We start from the raw sequence: 21,705 nt of genomic DNA on the forward strand, positions 1-21,705 counted from the left end.
CAAATAATTATAGCTACTTAGCTAGACAATACTTCCTGATGCGGATGGTTGAATAAATACTATCTCAGCGCATCGTCTTATTATGACATTTGTCCCCATTGCACTAAATGGATTGCTTCAAAAAAGTTTGTGGTACCCGACGTTCTACGGCTTTTTATAAAAATATCGCGGTAAAAGACCAAAATTGAAAAGAAATGGGGTTCGGGTTTCAAATTGAACTTTGGCATTTGAAAAGTGTAAATCGCATTGGGTCTAAGGCTGTGCTAACACTTTTCTTTGATGACTTTGACTACAATGTTTTGTTTTTTCAAATATCTTAAAAATGCAAGAATCTAAGCTAATTGAACAGACAGTAGGGTTAATTAGTCAAATGGAAGCTTCAAATAATACACTGTTTAAAAACACTGCAACCACACAACTCACTCTACAACTCGCCCCACAACTCACCAAGCCCATACACAACTCGCCATTTAGCCATCCCCTCAAATTGTCCAATTTAATGATTGCCAAATTGTGGCTGTAGTGTAGTAGTTGCAAAAAGTAAGTTCCAGTATTAGATTTAATTCAAAAACTCTTGTTTGAAACTACTGGATGACTAAGAACATTCACTCAACTGAGAAGTTATCATACTACTAAGGCCCCTAACAGTCGATCTTGAGTTTCCCATCACATAATTTCTGAAAACAAGTGAGGTAACTTTTTCATTATTCATTATTTTTCTGCCTTTCATTTATATGCCCAAACGCATGTAAAATGTGTTGTTACATGTATTTACCGCTCACTCACTTGAAGATGGATGTTTAGCCCAAATGAGATTCAAAAGTATATTAAAAAGAGTCTGCAAGGTAGACAGCAAAATGTATGTTTTGATTTTGATTTTTCCACAAAAAATAAAGGGATATTTATAATTTTTTTTGCAAATATAACCAGTTTTTATCGGTATTTATTGGAAAATTGCAATAATGAATTCAAGTGAGGGTCAGAAAATGAAGTGAGGGCGGGGGACGGGAAACTCAAAATCAAATTTCCTTGGCCTAATAGGTGACATCAGCATGTCTTGAGTTTCTGGGTCCATTCTGGCAGCTAAGTGACAGCTAACTTGAACTTGCTGATAACCTCCATTATGAAATGTGTAACCCTATGCATTGTTTTGTCAGAATGACTTCTTATCTTGATACTTGAAATTGAGTTGTGAACACATTATGGAATATTTCACCTGTTTTGACAGCTAACTTGAACTTGCTGATAACCTCCATTATGAAATGTGTAACCCTATGCATTGTTTTGTCAGAATGACTTCTTATCTTGATACTTGAAATTGAGTTGTGAACACATTATGGAATATTTCACCTGTTTTGACAGCTAACTTGAACTTGCTGATAACCTCCATTATGAAATGTGTAACCCTATGCATTGTTTTGTCAGAATCACTTCTTATCTTGATACTTGAAATTGCAGCCCACTAATAAGGAACTATCTGTCTGTGGGTTATAAGGTCAGAGGAATGAAACTAAATACAAATGCAGGACTTACTTCTAAATGGGTACATTTGTCATTTCTGTCTATTGGTGTAGTATTATAGACCAATCTAATGTCAGTCTGGAGCTGTCTGGATTGGTTCAAATCATGTTGGCATATTTTGGATTAAACTGCAGGGCACTACTGTCAACCTCATAATACACAGAGCAGTACTGCAGTATTTTGCCTACTCCAAGGTTCTACTGCACATTGTCTTCATACATACCACTCAAGGTGACCCACGTCCACACCCATACCACATCCACACACCCACACTTCCATCCCCGCTTCTAGAGGGCACCGTGGCTCAGTGGTTACGGCCTTTGACTCATAAATCCGAGAGCTTGCTCGACGTGCGTGGGTTCGATTCCCCATCCCACAACCGTGCTGCGCCCTTGGGCAAGTCGCTTTGCCTCGCTTGCCTCACCCCACCCAGGTGCAATGGGAAGCTGTTAGGGGTAGTCACAATCATTGTACTGATGGACCCTGCGCCACTTGTAGGCTGCAAACGTGGTTCTGACATATTCTAATGACGGCGGAATAAATGTAAAGCGCTTTGAGACTGTTTACGGCATAAAGGGCTTTATAAATATCTACATTTTTTTTACATGTCTATTTTCCAACCCCACTTATTGATAAAACGCATACATCGCAGCTAATATCCCCTCTTCATGCACCCCACATATCCGCACACACCCGGCTCACTCACCCCACACATATCCCCAGTACATGTATAGGCCTAGTCTTCTCTCCCATTCATTATACATACCTGTTGAAGTGGTGTCCATGGAGGCAAGCTTGGTATCTCCTGCCATGTTGATGGATCCACAGTCGGCAGGATAAAGTTCACATCTTGTCTCAAAATTGGATCTTTTTCAGAAGCACTGAAAAACATTTAAAAAAAAACCAGATTTTTGTAAAATATCTTCCAGTTCCAAATCGATGTAGCAGAAATTGAGAAATTATGATGGTCAGAATACTATGTACTTGATTTGATCATAGACCATGATTTGATGAGCATTGTGACCACTGGCCATGGTGGTTTTGGCAGGCATACACAATACATATGTATGTATCTAGATGAACTTCCACTGTCACACAGACAGACAGACAGATGAATAAAGTTTAATAAAGTTGTCGAGACATTTTATAATACCTGTATAATGTAATGCTCAAAAGATGACTATACAAACTAACTGTGAAGTATGCAACATATCCCTGGATGGATAATCCAACACAAGACCTCAGCCAGGCAGCCATCAAATACCATCTTGACTCCATAGAGGCATCAGCAAAACTACTGGCTTCACTTGCAGCAAGAGTAAAGCACATAGAAAATATGCAAATGAGGGGAAAATTTTGGGATACAGATTCTGCCTAGTGACACTTCCCTGTGCTAGAAGTAGGTAGGGTCAAGGCCAAGAGTAAGGGATGCACCATCAGATATCAAGGGGAGGACTAGGTCGTTTTTTGAAAGAAAAAAAAAGTTATATCGCCATCTGAGCAATAACAAATATTGTTCCACCTTCGACCAAAAAAAAAAAAAAAATAATTAGCTCTTCCTCACCAGCACTACTTTCAGGCTCTATTGCTATCAGTATACTATCCAGAGAGGTTGCATCAGAAAGTTGTGGAATTGCTGTGGCCCTTGCGCTGACGCGCTTGATTGAACGCCTCGCACTCGGTTCCTCGTGCTACGCGCTCGCTAAGTTCATGAGGGCCACAGACTGGGGCTACCTCACCAGAGGAAAAAAAAATTGATGTCAAGAGCAAAATTTTAGGTGCTACAAAACATAAGGTTGATATTGGGCTTACATTTTTCAAATAAAAATTTCACAAATCCAAAAACAAATCATTGAAAATAGAAAATAAATTGTCTCATTGAGGACTAAAAAATAAAAATTTGTCTTGTCCTGGGGACAACTTTTTTTTTTCCTTCATTTGTGCAAAAAAACAGAACAAATTATCATGACCCCAACCCGGCCCGTAGCCAGGGGGTGCGGCGCAAATTTGCAAAAGTATACAAAAAGTCAAACAATTTAAGAATTTGCAATTAAGCGTAACGAGTCAAAAAGGTCTAAATTTGGGGAAGAAAGTCCACTTTTCACAGAATTCCCCCCCCTTGGAAAAAAAGTCCACTTTTTCAAAATCAGCACCCCCACAAAAAATCCTGGTTACAGGCCTGACCCCAACTATCCACCCCCCCTTAATATCTAATGGTGTATTCCTTATATACCAAACCAGTGTTACTAGGCACTACCCTGGGTGGGCGTCCAAGTGTTAATAAATGTGTAATATTAGAGGCAGAAACAGAGGTGGTTTTGTAAATACTGGTAATTGGGTGGAATAAACAGCATTATTACATCAATGTTTAAGGCATACATGATTGCATGCACAGGTCCTCTTTCCTAGCCCAGGATCTGTGATTGTCAAGTTCTGTAAGTCAGAGTGCAAGAAAGAATACCTGATGAATAAAACTTTTTACTGCACGTCCTGTGACCCCTTTTGGAAAAGGTCGTGACCTTTTTGTGAACCCCTGTCATAGATAGTGAAGGCTATACTCCTCTTCAAAATTCAAATACTCTATCATTGCCACATTGTGAATATCAAATGTTGTGTTTTTAATCAAATAATAAATCATTATGCACCAATCAATTTGAATCCCAGTGCTGGGGTTGTACAACTGTTTTACAACGGGGCTTGTCACACAAAGCCCAGCTAGCAGGGGGCCAGGACATATGTAGTGGGGGATGTACAGCATATTTGTGCCCCACACTGCCGGAACTATATTGCGGGACATGGCTCAAAATAGTCCCAAACAAAAATGTTTGGTAGACTCATAACCGGTGCGATCTTACCTTTCCGATGTTGATTAAGATACTTCTTGCATCGATCCCGAGATGCGAAAAAACCAATAGTCATTTTGTCCCACATAAATGAATAAATAACAAAAACCCCCCCGATCCCCCGGTGGACTCACCCAAAAGGTGACGTCACACCATATGATCGTCCCTTATCCGACTTGGGATCCCCTACCGGACCAAACTTGTAGGGGTGGCGGGGTCGGGATAATCAACATCGGAAGGTAAGATCGCACGGTTATGAGTCTACCAAACATTTTTGTTTGGGACTAGACTCAGTACACCGGTCGATCTTACCGTTTCGATGTTGATTAAGATACTTCTTGCATCAACATCTGAAAGATCGATCTAGCAAGTAACCGACGGATGGAGGTACAAGATTGGTCAGCATCTGATCAGGGATCGGGAGCGGGTAACGATGGTTTTCGCGAGGTCAGAAAAAATTTTCCCCCAACGGTAGAAAAACAAAAAAGACCACGCGATCACAGACATAAACCTCCTTACTTAATAAGTTTGGTGGTTAAGAATAGCGACACTGGTTCTTACCATGCTGAGTATTCTGTATAGTCTGAAAACCTGGTACCCGTACACCACCGTATTATGATCGCCGAACAATGTCCCGGTAAACCTCCCGCCCGTCTCTGATTACTAACGTAAAGCGGAAGTATCGTAGAGAAGGGCGAAGGTGGCTTCCGGGACACCGCCTGCTAGATCTCCTCAAGGGACAACCGAACGGTATACCCAAGATGATGAGATAGCTCGTGTCGAGTGGGTCGTGGGACGCGAAACCTTCGCGATCCCCCGGACCCCACCAACACCTGGACCAGCCATTGCGACAGCGCCTGGACCGAAAGGCTCTGTAAGGGTGATGAATGCGGTCGTGAGTCCCTCGCAAGGCTTGTGTTCGGAAGAAATAGTGCTGCAGCGCCTTATCGGACACCCCAGCCTATCTTTGGCTTCAGCGAACCTTGCCCAACCCTGGGGATTGGAGAGGGGCGAATGTCGGTATGCACCGCGCCCGTTCGTAGTCACGAGAACAGAGCGCCCGAAACAGTGTCGCTCCAGTGTTTGTGAACACGGAAGCTAACCTCGAGACCGTGTGCAACTCAGCACCGCCGACCGAAGCCAACGCCAAACCGGAAAGCCATCTTGAGAGTTACGTATTTAAGCGTCGCTTTTGACGGAAGGTCAAAGGGTGACCCTTAAAGTAATCTAAGACTGTGTTGGGATCCCTTAGGAGGATCACTTTCCTTTTTGGTAGACACTCGTTGAACATACCGTCGAGGCGTAGACTAGTAAGGTAACCATCGGCTATGATAGTCGACCCGTCTCGAAACCTCGGTGAATGGAGAGGACAGCTGACTTATAGCTGGCCCCAGTGGCCCGCTGAAGTCTTGCTTGGAACTTTTCTGTCAGAAACTCCGGAACTAGCAGCACAGAGGCTCTAGCGGAGAGCTATTTGTCTCATTGCACCAAGCGTAGTATGGAGCCAGACTCTGGCTATACGTGCGGAGGGTAGACTTCCGTCTAGCCCGGCGATGAAAAAACAGCTTCTGATGAAAAGTATCCCTCCGCTGCGTGTTCCCTGGTAAGGGCCATGCAGCTAACTGCAGGTGCTCTAGTGATAGACTGGGTACCTCCGCTCCGGGCATCCGGAGTAGATCTGGTACCTCGGGGAGTGCCAGCGGCTTTGCCGCTAGCAGAATGACAATGCAGTCTTCCCACCCGATCTTGGCCACCACCCTCATGAGTAGTGAGATCGGAGGGACTGCATAAGCTGTCATCCCCCCCCAGTCTATGGACAGAGCGTCCACGGTGAATGCTTGGGGGTCCGCGACCCTTGAGCAGTACACCGGCAGTGGATGATTGCGATGAGATGCGAACAGATCTTTCGAGGGGTGGTACATCCCCTTGAAGATCGTCTGCGCGACCTGCGGAGCACGGGACCAGTCTGCTGGTCCCGACACCCTTCCTCGTGACAGATTGTGCGCGAGGATGCTGGTGACGCCAGCGATGTGTATCGCTCTCATCGTAATCTGCCTGAACTTGCACCACCCTATCAGGTGTCGTGCATGCAGGCTCAATCGTGGTGGTCCGGAGTCCCCTTGTCTGTTGGGGTAGGCTACCACGGTTGTGTTATCCGTCAGGACAACGGTATGTGATTCCACGATCACCTCCTCGTAAGCGAGGGAGGTTGATGTGAAACTCTGTCTCTATGGCTCCCATAGGCCCGAGACGGAGTCTCCGTGGATGTGGACCCCCAGCCCCGTTTGGCGCTATGGTCGTCACTACGTGACATACCGGGGGTGCAGGAAAACCTGACACCCTGGGTCAAATTGGGTTGATGGGTCCACCACCAGAGTTCCTCTCGCGCGATCTCCGACAACGGAACCGCGAGGGATATTGGGTGACGACTGGGCCTGCAAGCAGGCTAGAAGGTGTAGTTGGGTGAGCCTAACGTAGAAACGGCAGTACAGTACGAGGTCTACCATACTGGCCATTAGGCCTACCACCTTCATCCATGCCACAGCGGGTTTTGCCGAGACTCGGCCAAGAGTCAGGCACACCGCACCATGTTCGCACCCGCTCGGGTGAGAGCACCGCCTGAACCCCTCCGTGAGGGTGATCTGGGCCCCTACAAATAGTGGTGTCTGCGTCGGGACCACGCTGGACTTCTTTGAGCTGATCAAAAAATCCAGGGTCCCCCACCCTACGGACTATCAACCCCCTGAGACCCGTAGTCTTCAGTGGAGTGCGTCCGTATATGAGCCAAACGTCCAGGTAGCAACTGATGTTGACACCCCTGTGCTTCAGGTACGCTGCCACCGCTCTGACCAAGAGTGTTAAACACCCTGGGAGAGATGGACAGGCGGATGGCGGTATCAAAACTGGTAATTTTGATCCTGTACCTAGAAGCGCAGATGCCTCCGATCTTGAGAGGCGATTGGCATGCAGATAGGCGTCCGAGAGATCTAGCGATGCTGTTCCCATGCCCCTGATGGGGCAGGATAGCACCGAGGCGAGAGTCCCCATTCTGAACCTCTTGGGCCTGAAGAACGTGTTCAACAGCCTGCGGTCCCGGATGGGGCTCCCGTCGCCAGTCTTCCTTGGAGCCAATGGCTCCAAGATCACCCGTAGAACGGGGGGTAGACCGGGACAATCGCCCGCTTCGTGAGAAGCTGTGTGATCCCTGTCAGTAGTGCCCGGCGCTGGGGGCCGTCTGGCGGCACTACTGTGGACCTCTGAAATGTGCAGGCGATGTGGGGAGACTGGGTTGCCAGTCTGTAACCCCCACTCACCACTGACCATACCCAGGCGCTCAAAGAGATGGTTTCCCACCTCTGGGTGAAAGCCATAGCGGTGCCCACTGGGAGATCCCCTGTGGAAAAACCGCTGAGCCCCCAGGAATGCTCTGCCTAGCTTCCCTTGGAAGGCGCTTGCTCTTCTTCGGGCTTGCCAGCTGTTCCTGTGCTACCCTTGCGCCTCCCAGAAATGGGTGCTGCAGAGGTAGTGGGCTCGGGTACTGTTGGTGGTGCACGGCCTGCTGAAGTCGGAGCTCCTACCCATGGTAAGGGCAGTTTCCGACCTCTTCAGAGTGCTCCGTTGGTAGCTTCTTTGCACGGTCCTCCACCGTGGCGCAGAAGCATCCAAAGAGAAAAAGGACCCTGCCTTTCCATCGCGTTGAGCGATTGGAGTGGCAGGCCCCTCCCCGGCGCTGAGTGGACACCCTATGGGCTAGGCCCATGGAGCTCTCGTTGAGGCTAGCTGTTAGCACCGCTAATAGGCTCACCTCATGGAAGAGCTCAGATGTTGTCTGGCGTGATACGCTTGAGCGACATCTGGGTCCCTCTCGGATCCCCTCAGGTAGGTCCCGTGGTCCTCCCGCGTTACACGCAGAGAGGAAGCGTGCAAGCACGCAGGCGTCATAGCTCTACTGAGCTCGACAGCCCTACGATATCTACCCGTGAGGTTTGCCGGGAATGAGAGTGCAGGCGTCCCCTGTGAGGAAGCAGCAGCTGAGCATCCTACTGAAAGGATCCCCTGGTCCTCCTCCATGGACTCCCCCAGGGGGGTGTCCGGAGGAAGATCAGTGCTGTTGCTCCCCTCGCGGGGCAGCGGGGGAAGGAGATTGTAGTGATGTCACTACCGGACTCAGCTTCCGACTCCTTTCCCTCGCCCACAGTATCCGTATCATGCTCCGATGATGACGGTAACTGAGGACGGGCATCTGAAAGCGGTAAGAAGGCATAACCACTGTGTGGCTCGCCGACTACCTGCCAGCAGAAGAGGGAGTACTCCCGCAAGACCCTGAGGTATCCGCCATGGCACCACTGGGTCCGCATGCTCTCGCAGCCGTCGTCCTAAGCGCTAGCAGCATCGGGCCTACCCTGATCAAGATCTGGGTTAGCCCCATGCCGGCTGGCCTGGTCAACAGCTGATGTTGGTACTGCGTGGCCATCGCTAGCGACACTTGCCCGCCACGGTGCTGGGCCGTGGAAGAAACACCCTGCGGCGGGTACCACGGGCATACCCGCCGACAGCTGACCCTGAAAGGATCTGCCACCAGGGTAACCCCATGGTACTGCAGTACCAGCACCGCCTCCCCTTGTTGCCACAGAGACTGTGGCGACTAAAGCGAGTGCTGCGGTACCGGTGCGGTATCAGCGTGGGTACCGTGAGGGTTCCCAACTGTGGACCGCTGTACCCTCGCCACACTGCGTTCCCTGTTTGGGGGATCAAGCTGTGTGCTGGCGTGGTACCGGCCGGTACTAAGCGTAGGTGCCCATGAGGGCTCCGGCTGTGTACCACTGTACCCATGCCTCACTGCGTTCCCGCAAGGGGATCAAGCCGTGTGTATGGGTACCCGCTATACCGGCTGTCCCTTGGCTAGAGGAGCTTGCCTAGTACCACGGGTAGCTGAGCGTGCATACCCCGATCAATCACCTCGCCACCTGAATAGGCAGCGTCAATCAATGGAGCTATGCCCTGTTGATTTGACAGTGATCGATCAAGAGAGGGTAATTGACCCATTGACGGTAATGGATCACCCACGCTCCGCTGGCTCTCGAGGACATAAGTGGGTTGTTGATCAGCTAGGCTGTTCAAGCTACTTACTGTACCCTCTAGAGCTTCGCCCAAGGTCGCTGTGTGTGGCGGACCACTCACGGCAGCTATGGGCGGGTGCATAAGCGGCTACCACTGAAGTCAAGCCGTGGCTCGTCTTTGTAGCTGCCACCGAATGCACCTGGGTCGCTGTCCCGTGAGAGACTGCGAGCCCAACCCCTGAATAATCGCCAGCCAGTCCCTGTGGACAGCCAGCAGCTATTCTAGGGCCCAGGGTATCACTTTCGGCGGTCCCGCCATGGAACGCTGCCGTGTGACAACTCCAGTTGGTTCTGCGAAGACTACACCCCCAGCGTTAGCAGCGGTATCGTCTCTGCTGAACCCATGCATGCTAGGTTCAACCCAGGCAAGCCCGGGGTACCCTTGCATGCTGCCCGTCGCTGGCTACTACTGTGGCTGTTTGAGCCCGTGAGACATGCCTGCAACAGGCGGGTGTCCGCCTGCTAAAAACCCGTGTGGGTTTTCGCTAGAGGGCTGGTATCCTCCTGCTACAAAACCCGCTAGGGTTTTCGCTGGTGGTTACCGCTCTGCTGCCTGCTACTTTGCTCCGACGTATAGTCAGTGCTTTCGCTGGCTGCTGAGCCTTTGGGCCGCGCTAGCAGTCCCGAAGGAACCGCCTGCTTGTCCGGGGACCGGAGCCCCCTTAAGCAGACCTGCCATGACCCATAGGGGCTGTCACAGCAGAATCTACCGTATCGACTGGTATCCTCCTGCTGCAAAACCCGCTGGGGTTTTCGCTGGTGGTTACCGCTCTGCTGCCTGCTACTTTGCTCCGACGTATAGTCAGTGCTTTTCGCTGGCTGCTGAGCCTTTGGACGCGCTTAGCAGTCCCGAAGGAACCGCCTGCTTGTCCGGGGACCGGAGCCCCTTAAGCAGACCTGCCATGACCCATAGGGGCTGTCACAGCAGAATCCACCGTGTCGACCTTACCAGTGCCCTTGGTAGATTTCTTCTTACGTCTTATGGCGATGGCGGAGCCTATCCTAATCGTCAAGCTGGAACTCGGAGAGTCCTAAGCAAAAGAAAGACATCTAGAAGATCGTGAGCACTCCCTGTGGGTGAAACAGAGCGGGTGTGGGTCCCGCTCCGTCACCAGGGAAGGGCAAGCCCGACAGGGCCGAGGCGGCGAGGAGAAAGGGAGGGGGGGCACTACCCCCCCAACACGCGACTCAAGCCCAGTAAGCAAACCTGAGCACGGAGGCTGGTCGCTAACGTTAGTGGTAAAGTAAGGACTGGCTAACTTTATTACTAAAATGTCAGGCGGGTCCCTACCAATCCCCACCGTATGAATATCTGATTAACTTCGTCTTTATTGGACGGTAATGAAGACATAACGATAGAGTAATCACCCTAACATAGCAACAATAACCTACCGTACATGAAATACAATGTGTATGTACAAACATCTATTGTAACTTACAGGCTGCAATGGTTGTTTTACGTGGGAAACAAAATGAATGGCGTCAGCGGCGGCCATTTTGAATTGCTCGTGTGTCCCGTATACAAGCGGAGCACGATATGTAGCTAAGTTTTGGATCGTTTTTGTCACTTTTTAGCCAGAAAATGCCGTCAAAACTATCCTCAGCCGAACAATACCGGTTTGGTTTTACCTAAGGTGTGAAACTACAACCGTATATCTCGACTTGGTCGAGAAATTGATACACAGTGCTATGAACAATCGATAGGCACGTCTGTGTCAGTCGGAGACCAAGGAGGATAAGGACGATCATATGGTGTGGCGTCACCTTTTGGGTGAGTCCACCGGGGATCGGGGTTTTGTTATTTATTCATTTATGTGGGACAAAATGACTATTGGTTTTTCCGCATCTCGGGATCGATGCAAGAAGTATCTTAATCAACATCGGAAGCGGTAAGATCGACCGGTGTACTGAGTCTGTACATCTGCGGCTAAATTTCTGCTAGTCTCGGGCCGGGGTCTCGAGACCAGATTCAAATTGATTGGTGGTGCATTTATACTACATAGTACATACACTTAGCCAGGATTTTAATGAGGGGCTAGGGTGTACTGTAAAGACAAATTTTTGTTCACATTTGTCAATTTTTTTGTCCTGTTGTTACTAAGCCTGTTATCGACTGTCCTTTGTGTCGTATTATCGTCGATATGACCCTAAATCCGACATGTCAAAATAAAAATCCTTACAAGTTTCGACACGTGTCGATTGTCGTATTTTTTCCCCCGACGAAATGTTGAATTAGAAATCATGTGTCGATAACAGCCTTAGTTATTACTCATTTCAAAGACACTTTACTCTTTGCTGTCCCCATTTATCCCTGATAAATTTCTGGAGGGGGAAATCCCCTCTGGCTATGCCCCTGACTACATGTACATGCTGTTTTAATGAAAAAGGGGTAGGCCTACATGTACATGTAGTCCCTAAATGCAGAGTTTTGCACATAGTAGAGGCTGTTATAACAAAGTATTTGGTAATAATGTCATAAAATGTACACATGGTAGATGTTTCTAATAGAAAGAATCAATCTTGTCCAGAGTAAATATATTCCATATATATGATCAAAAGACTGTATAATGTGTTCACAACTCAATTTAATAACACCAAACAGGTGAAATATTCCATTGATTTGCTGCAATTTGCAAGAAATATCAAAGTTTTCCTCTCAGTCAAAAGTATTACAACTGGTATGAAAATGAGGCGGATTGGTCAAAACATGACCTAGTTTTCGTCTCCAGAGCCATTGTCATGAAAAAAGCTGTAAATTTCTAGATATAAATGGGCTCTGCATTCTTCTACTAATACAGTTCACCCACAAATATTGGAACACATATGTGGTTCACCATAGTTCAAGCATTCACAGTATTATATATAGTATTGACAAGCACTATCCCCGGGGCACTAGGGGGGGCACTACCAGTGCATTATATATTATATATATTAGACTTTATTTCATTGAATTCAAAGAGGGCATTGCTTTCTTTAGAATACATAGGCCTGCATACATGTACTTCTAAACACAATTAAATTTTACATACCTTTTGTAAAACTCCTATGCCAAAATTAATGGTGATTATGGTCACATATTGTCACATGAGAAGTAAAGTTCTCTACCACATCTATCTGCATTGGTATTTGTTACACTTCCTTCTATATAAATCTGTGTAGCCCTTCACAACTGTGAATTGACACAGTTGAACATTCACACAAGTTGCATATATTCACACAGTTGCAGCTAGCTAGAAACCTGCACTGGAAACCCAGCAGTGTGCTATCATGGCTTTTAGTGTTGCAGTACATTGGATGACTTGTTTATTTCTAAACCATGCAAGGCATTGAGGGCCTGAATGTTATGATTAGGGGTGTCATGGGTCAAGGAAAAGAGAGAAAACAGAAATGACAGAAAAGGCAGAAAAGTTGGGAGTTATAGACAGGAGAGTTGACAGGAAGTTTAATACAACTTACATGTCTGGTACAAATGTGTTGCATGTTAACATAAAATGATGTATCCTTTGTGTAAGAGAATACCAAACAAATCCAAACTCTAATCCTAACCCTAACCCTAATCCTACCCTAACCCTAACCATTACCCTAACCCTAAATCCTAGCCCTAACACTAACTCTAATCCTATTAGTATTTTGTGTTCTCTTACACTAAGGATAAACCCATAAAATGATTTTCTGGACAAATTTTAATCTTTCCCCAGAGTAGCCAGTGCACATAAACGTTGGGAAAACACAGTGCATCTGGCCGGATTCGAACCAGCGACCTTCGCAATACTAGCACAATGCTAAAGCAATTGAGCCACAGAGGCACGCTGGAGAAGAGCGGAAGATAAAAATATGAAGGTACTAGGTTTGAATGCTTGTCCTTCCAACAAAATCTTCTCGTCCCCATTTCTGCCTCTCCGTCCCCATTTTAGGTGTTGTTATCAGTCACCCCCCTCCCCCACCGCTGGCTACGCTACTGCCTGTACCCATACTCACGGGTCCGGACCCATACACGGCCTTGGACCTGTGCCCCGACTCTTGCCCAATAGGCCTACTACCAGTCTGCTTCTCTCCCTCGCTGTTTCTGTCCAGTGGCGTAGCGTCATTGGGGCACGGGGGACACATGCACCCCAATTGATCTGAAAATTTTAGAAAACCCCATAGGAAATTTGTCAAAAACGGCTTGTGTCCCCCAATCAGATCCGGTGCCCCCCCCCCAATCAGATCCGGTGCCCCCCCATCATGGTCGGTGCCCCCCCATGTGATGACCCACACTACGCCACTGTTTCTGCCCTTCTCCCCTCACTGTCTTTCTTACCAGTCCCCCTCTCTTCATTTTTTCTATCACCTTTCTCACGCCTCCATCATGTAGCCCTACTAGTATAGGGCCTTTTGACTGTGGTGATCCAAAACCATGCTATATCATAAAACCTGGCTATATCCAGAGAGCTGCTGCTAGTGACTGCCAATTCCCCAGACAGTGGTTAGTGGGTTGTGAGCTGTCACTGGGTTTTTAGCAGTTCTCAGTATATAGCATGGTGTATAGTATATAATGTGTAATAAGAAAGGCCCTGTGGTAGGGCTACCATCATGTCTGGCTCTCCTCTCTCTCCATCTACTGTTTTCACAAATTCAAAATAGTTGACTCCCCCTCTCTCTTGAAAATTTAATCTTATTCGTTTTGTTTGTTTATAATACTACCTCTCGTAACCTGAATTTACTCCCCCACCTGTCTTGAGAATTCAGAATAGTTTTTTATTTTTGTTATTAAAGGGGCACTTCGTGATCCACAGCCTCATCCCCACTTTTCTCAAAAAAGTTGAGATTTTTATATCACTGGAAACCTCTGGCTACATAATGTTTATGTACAAAATATTTCTTGCAGATTAATTAGTTTAACAAAGATATCGTGAAATTTGAATTTCGTTCTGGTGCACCAGAACAAAATTACAACGTATTGTCTATGGAGCAGTGTAATACACATAATCATGCATACAATGTAACTTCATAAGCGCAATATCGGAATCAACTGAAATTTTGGGAATATGCTTTTTCGTGGATATGTACTGAAAATGTCATAAAAAGAGGATGCTAGGATCACGAAATACTCCTTTAAACATAATGGCCGACAAATTTTGGGAATGTTGACGTTATCAGTCACTGACCATGCCCGGTGAACATGCTGACCTAGAGACTTGTTTGTAAAAACAATTTGATTGGCTGTGTCCCGTAAATGACTTTACACCACACCCTATTCAGGGTGCTGTAGGTGACTTAAGACAGTACATCATAGCAATAAAGACAAACAATTTAATTGGCTGTGCTCCGTAAGTGACTTTACACCACGCCCTAGAACCAGCGACCTTCGCAATACTAGCACAATGCTATAAACCAATTGAGCCACAGAGGCACGCTGGAGAAGAGCGGAAGATAAAAATATGAAGGTACTAGGTTTGAATGCTTGTCGCATTCCTAGTGGAAGGCATCAGAACTGCATATTTAGGCTTTAAAAAAATGTTTGGTTGCCCTCAACCAACCGACCCAAAAAATTGGAAATCTTGGGTCAAGTTATGAAATGAAATAGGTATGAAAGCTATAACTTTCATCAAATGATGTTCTGTTGGATTGTCATGTTCTGTTGTATTGTCATGAAGCTTGGTGGATGTGATCACCAAAAGTTTTGAAGGCCTGGTCAAGATTATCTGAGTTAAGATTGTCAAATTGTTATGAAAGTTGGTAGGTATGATCAAATGAATATTACAATAGCCTGTTGAATTTTGGTGACAAGGCGGTTCTCGAACCACGAGTCTCACCTGCTTTCGCGACAGCCTGCTTTCGCGATTACTTTTGGTAGAAGTAAATGAACCTGCAACAACCCATGGTGATTTACCTGTTCAATTTGAGCTTGATTGGACCAATATTGAAATTTGACCTTTGACCCCTAAATTTTGGTGGTTCTTGGCTTGGCACGATTATCTGGCTGACGATGACTGTGCCCACCAAGTTTCATGCCCATCCGACAGTTTACAGTAATTTGACCTCAGATGACCCCTGGGTGACCTTGGATGACCCTAAAATGACCTTCCAAAAATTTAGCTCTAAATGTTGACTGTACCCACCAAGTTTCATGCCCAAACGACAGATGGGCACTTCGCCACAAGGGCCTACAATTACAATGTATGACACGGCCATCCGCACTCCAACTCAGTCACGGGTCAACATTTCAGCACCAGCCCATTAGGCCTCAAGATGCATCTCAGATGAGAAGTGATACTGTAGCCATATAAATAGTAAGTCCAGATGAACAGTTTGATATTTTATTTTATTTTATCTATCTACCTGAATGATTCAGAATATAACTTTGAACATTTTCAGCACTAACATGCACCAAGTTTCATGACTACATATGCATGTATCCAACAAACTATCAATCAATGCCAACAACATGCACCTTTATAAACAACTCATACTTCTAGTACCAAGGTACCACAATTAACTCCTACAGTTTCCTGTTAACTCTCTTATTCGTAACTCTAAGCTTTTCTGTCTTTTACTTTCTCCCCATTTTGACATTGCCCATACTTGATTCCAGAAACCCTATACCTATCTAATTATCACTGATGACCTTGCCTACTTCCTGCCTATCCCCAATAGTGAGTACTCCCCTTGCAAATTTTGTATAAAACCACATGCATTCATGGGTGAATAGTCAATAAACCACGATCCTGGCGAGAACAGGTTATTGGCGAGTTAAAAAATAGGCGAGTTAGAAAAAGGCGAGTTAAAATGGCGAGTTACCCCCTGCAGTGTTTTCCGGAAAGTCCACGCGGCGAGTTAAAATGGCGAGTTACCCCCTGCAGTGTTTTCCGGAAAGTCCACATGGCGAGTTGTGAATTTCCGGAAAGTCCACGCGGCGAGTTATGAATTTCCGGAAAGTCCACGCGGCGAGTTGTGAATTTCCGGAAAGTCCACGCGGCGAGTTGTGAATTTCGGAAAGTCCACATGGCGAAGTTGCAATTTCCGGAAAGTCCATGTGGCGAGTTGCGCCGGAAAGTCCATGTGGCGAGTTGTGAATTTCTGGAAAGTCCAAGATTTTGAACCAAAAATGCAGTTTTGGTCAAAATTCAAAAAATGATAATTTAAAAAAATTGATACCATTAATGTATTCTTTGACTCATGTCCGTTCCATATTATACTTTATCATATAAATAGATATCTGCCTTGATTTTAAATACTGCAATCAATAGTTATTACAAATACCATTAATACTGTACAAATTTGCTTAGGCATTATGAGTTTTGACTTTGGCACATACAATTTGATTTTTTTTCTGTGTGTGCAGTATGTCCTAACTAGTTTTTGATGGTAAAAACAAAAGGATTTCAGTATCAGTAGAATGCACAGTACTAGTGACCGCCACTGATGTTGATGAAAATGTATTTGTATGATTTTTTATTTCAAGAGTAGTGAGATATGATTATAGGTTTCTTTTTTACCGTAGAATTCCGTCTACAAGCATATAATGCCTCTAAACGAGGTATTTTTTGACGAAAGGCAAATACCCTCCACAAACACATTACAATAGATTGGTCTTACAATAATACGTGTTTGTACAGTCGCCTATATCAGTAATATAGTTGTTCAAACTCCAAATAATGTTTTTGTGGAGAGTTTCTGCCTCTCGTCTCTTGCATTAAAAAAACTCCGTTTAGAGGCATATATATGCTTGTAGACAAGGTTTTACGGTATTAGTGGTTGCTTGTTTATCACATTTTGTTTATATTTCATGGTACATAAAATAGTTGAGTAATCAATCAATTGACTGATTATGTGTTGTGCCCCTTTGTGTTATGGTTTTTTTTTTAAAGTGTATAAAAAAGTTTTATGACTTTTATTTGTATAACTTTTTCGGATTTTATTTATACTAGAAGAAGAGGGCAGCCTATGCACAGGCGAGAGTAGCACTGCCTCTAATATATTAATTCCCAAGATCATTGCAAGCCCGAGAGAAATATATGATAAATGGAAACTGATTTTGCTGATTTTGGACTAGCAGCTTTAAAAAAAAACAGTAGACATTTTTAATTCACTGTTGGGACTTCATCATAGTGTTACTGTAACTCGCCACTGGGACTTCATAGTGTTGCTGTAACTCGCCACCGGGACTTCATAGTGTTACTGTAACTCGCCACTGGGACTTCATAGTGTTACTGTAACTCGCCACTGGGACTTCATAGTGTTACTGTAACTCGCCACTGGGACTTCATAGTGTTGCTGTAACTCGCCACCGGGACTTCATAGTGTTACTGTAACTCGCCACTGGGACTTCATAGTGTTACCCATGGGAATATCTAAAAATAGCCTGACTCTGTGGGGGTAACTCGCCTTTTTAACTCGCCTTTACCTAACTCGCCCATATTGTAACTCGCCTAAAACATGCTCTCGATCCTGGCCTACATTTGTATGAGCAACAGTCAGTATCTCCATTCCCTTTCCATAAAGGCGCTGGAACTGACAATAGCGATATTAACACAGAATAGCAACACTGACTGCTAATATGCAATTATCAATGTGAGGCTTTGAAATTAGCGCAATTATGATAAGAATTTGTTGAAATTAGCGCAATTATCAACCATCTTTTGAAATTAGCGCAATTATGAATTAAACGTTGCAATTATGAAACTTTCAAAATGCTCCATGAAAATAGCGCAATTATGATAATAACTTTTCCAAATTAGCGCAATTATCAACCCCATTTTGAAATTAGCGCAATTTTGAACTAAACATTGCAATTATGAATCTTTCACAATGCTCAATGAAAATAGCGCAATTATGACAATAACTTCAGGCGCAATTTTAAGCTAAATTGCGCAATTTTCAGATTTTCACTTTACCTCTTCATTGAAGTGATAATTGCGCTATTCCGCTATTTTCAAAAAAATTATGCAATTTTGCGCTAAATTGCGCAATTTTCAAATTTCAACATTTTCACTTTACCTCTTCATTCAAGTGATAATTGCGCTATTCCGCTATTTTCAAAAAATTATGCAATTTTAAGCTAAATTGCGCAATTTTCAGATTTTCACTTTACCTCTTCATTGAAGTGATAATTGCGCTATTCCGCTATTTTCAACAAAATTATGCGCAATTTTGCGCTAATTTGCGCAATTTTCAAATTTCCAGATTTTCACTTTACCTCTTCATTCAAGTGATAATTGCGCTATTCCGCTATTTTCAAAAAAATTGCGCAATTTTGCGATAAATTGCGCAATTAAATTGCGCAATTTCCAGATTTTTACTTTACCTCTTCATTCAAGTGATAATTGCGCTATTCCGCTATTTTCAAAAAATTGCGCAATTTTCAAATTTTCACTTTACCTCTTTATTGAAGTGATAATTGCGCTTATTCCGCTATTTTCAAAAAATTGCGCAATTTTATGCTAAATGACACAATTTTCAGATTTTCACTTTACCTCCTCATTCAAGTGATAATTGCGCTATTCCGCTATTTCCACAAAATGGCGCAATTTTGCCCTACATTTTGCAATTTCCAGATTCTAATTTCCTTAATAACATACACCCAGCAGCCCAAACGTTTCGAGAACATGCTCCAAGTGGGACCAGAACGGAAGGGCCCCACAGAGCAAGAAATAAACTGTGAACTGCTAATTTTTTCATAACATACACGCAGCAGCCCAAACGCTTTGAGAACATGCTCCAAGTGGGACCAGAACGGAAGAACCCGCAGGGCAAGAAAGAAACTGTGAACTGCTAATTTTTTAATAACATGCACGCAGCAGCCCAAACGTTTGAGAACATGCTCCAAGTGGGACCACAACGGAAGAGCCCATGAAGCAAGTAAGGAAGTGTGAACTGTTAGGTCTGATGTGTTAGGTCTTTCTTAAGAAATTGATGTTTATGCAGTTTAAGTGCGAACTGTTATTGAGAAATTTTGAGAATTTAACTTTACCTCTTCATTCTACTGTTCAACGTTTACGCATACACGCAGCAGCCCAAACGTTTGAGAACATACTCCCAGTGGGACCAGAACGGAAGAGCCCGCAGGGTAAGAAAGAAACTGAACTGCTCATTTCTTTAATAACATACACGCAGCAGCGGAAACGTTTCGAGAACGTGCTCCAAGTGGGACCAAAAGCGGAAGAGCCCGCAGAGGGCAAGTAAGAAAGTGTGAACTCTTAGGTCTGACGTGTTAGGTCTGATGGTTACGCATTTCCTTCACATCTGGGGATTTACGGCCAAAATGTGTTTCTATTTGCTCCAAGTGGGACCAGAACGGAAGGGCCCCGCAGAGCAAGAAATAAACTGTGAACTGCTCATTTTTTTCATAACATACACACAGCAGCCCAAACGTTTCGAGAACATGCTCCAAGTGGGACCAGAACGGAAGAACCCCGCAGGGCAAGAAAGAAACTGTGAACTGCTAATTTTTTTAATAACATGCACGCAGCAGCCCAAACGTTTGAGAACATGCTCCAAGTGGGACCACAACGGAAGAGCCCGCAGGGCAAGTAAGGAAGTGTGAACTGTTAGGTCTGATGTGTTAGGTCTTTCTTAAGAAATTGATGTTTATGCAGTTTAAGTGCGAACTGTTATTGAGAAATTTTGAGAATTTCACTTTACCTCTTCATTCTACTGTTCAACGTTTACGCATACACGCAGCAGCCCAAACGTTTCGAGAACATACTCCCAGTGGGACCAGAACGGAAGAGCCCCGCGGGGTAAGAAAGAAACTGAACTGCTCATTTCTTTAATAACATACACGCAGCAGCGGAAACGTTTGAGAACGTGCTCCAAGTGGGACCAAACGGAAGAGCCCGCAGAGGCAAGTAAGAAAGTGTGAACTCTTAGATCTGACGTGTTAGGTCTGATGGTTACGCATTTCCTTCACATCTGGGGATTTACGGCCAAAATGTGTTTCTATTTTTCTTAATAACATACATGCAGCAGCCGAACGGGTTTTTCCATCTATTGCATTTACCCACTTGTCACGGTTCTGAAAGGGGACATTGCAAAATCCCTAATGCTTTGTACAGGGCCTTTCAGTTGAAAGTCAATTTTTTCAAAACAAAAAATACCACTCATTTGCCTTGTCTTTGGTAATTATTCCGTTTAATCCATGACTTGGAGCATGTTCCGTTTGGGTCCCACTTGCAGCATGTTCTCGAAACTTTTGGGCTGCTGCGTGTATGTTATTGCAAAATTAGTTCACTGGGAAATCAAGTCAATTTCCCTGGTCATAGATACAACTTTTGCATGTTTTGTATCCAAATACCTTTCTTTTATGTCATGTTTTGTGATTTCTCCCATTGAGTGCAATAACAATGGTAAGTGTCCTCTTCGTGTGCGAGGTCGCAAGATGGAACAGTCGAATATCGGCAGCATTAGTGCATTTGCCATTTTCATGAATGATGATGTACGTCTATAAGTATCATAATAATCATCATCATGGACAGGTAACAAGCGGCACTGTGCAGTACCGCTCTGCTATTCAAATGCGTGGTGCATCGGTTACGTGTATTTTAAATGTCAACCTGCCGAAAATAAGGCCAAGTAAAATAAAATACAAGTTTCTCGTCCCCGCCCGCCTCCTTTTTGGCCGCCGCCTCCTTTTATTTACTATTTACTATTCAAAAAAAAAAAAAAAAAAAAAAAATAATTTGTTTGTTTGTTTTTTGTTTTTGTTTTAACTGTTTTTCCGACCCTTGCACAAACTCTAACCCAACCCCTAACCTTACTACAAGCCCAACTAGCCAAACACCCTTGCCCCAACCCCCAAAAGAGAATTAGGGGTGAAAAACGGACCTATATTTAGCTTTTAAACTTAGTCTCTTCAAAATGGCAAGTTTTATGGCTAATTATAGGAAGGAGAAACCTTTCACATAATTTTGGAAATAAAAAAAAATTCCAAAATTCTAAAAATACCCAAAAAATACATTCAAGTGCGAAAGCTTTTTCTCCTGGGTAAGAATTGTTTTCTTACATGCAACAGCTTTTTTCTTGCAGGTTAGAAATTAGTTAAATAGGCCCATGCATGCATTTTGTATATGATGACCTGTTTATCAAATTTTAAACCTGCAATAAAAAAGCTGTTACATGTAAGAAAAAAAATTCTTACCCAGAAGAAAAAAGCTTTTGCACTTGAATGTATTTATTTGGTATTTTTAGAATTTTAGAAAAATAACAATTTCGATGAAATGAGGCAAAATAAGGTACCGTAC

At 44.6% G+C, this 21,705-nt stretch overlaps 1 protein-coding gene across 1 annotated transcript in view; it reads right to left on the bottom strand.

Annotated features, from left to right (window-relative positions):
• LOC140157636 (uncharacterized) overlaps positions 1 to 21,705 on the bottom strand; it is a 37,394-nt gene that overhangs the window by 5,350 nt on the left and 10,339 nt on the right. Inside the window, exon 2 of the mRNA XM_072180874.1 lies at positions 2,288 to 2,402. Coding sequence (XP_072036975.1) covers positions 2,288 to 2,402 — 115 coding nt within the window. The remainder of the gene's footprint in view (positions 1 to 2,287; positions 2,403 to 21,705) is intronic.

The sequence above is a fragment of the Amphiura filiformis genome, chromosome 7 (genome assembly GCF_039555335.1).
Source record: "Amphiura filiformis chromosome 7, Afil_fr2py, whole genome shotgun sequence".
NCBI classification, from domain to species: domain Eukaryota; kingdom Metazoa; phylum Echinodermata; class Ophiuroidea; order Amphilepidida; family Amphiuridae; genus Amphiura; species Amphiura filiformis.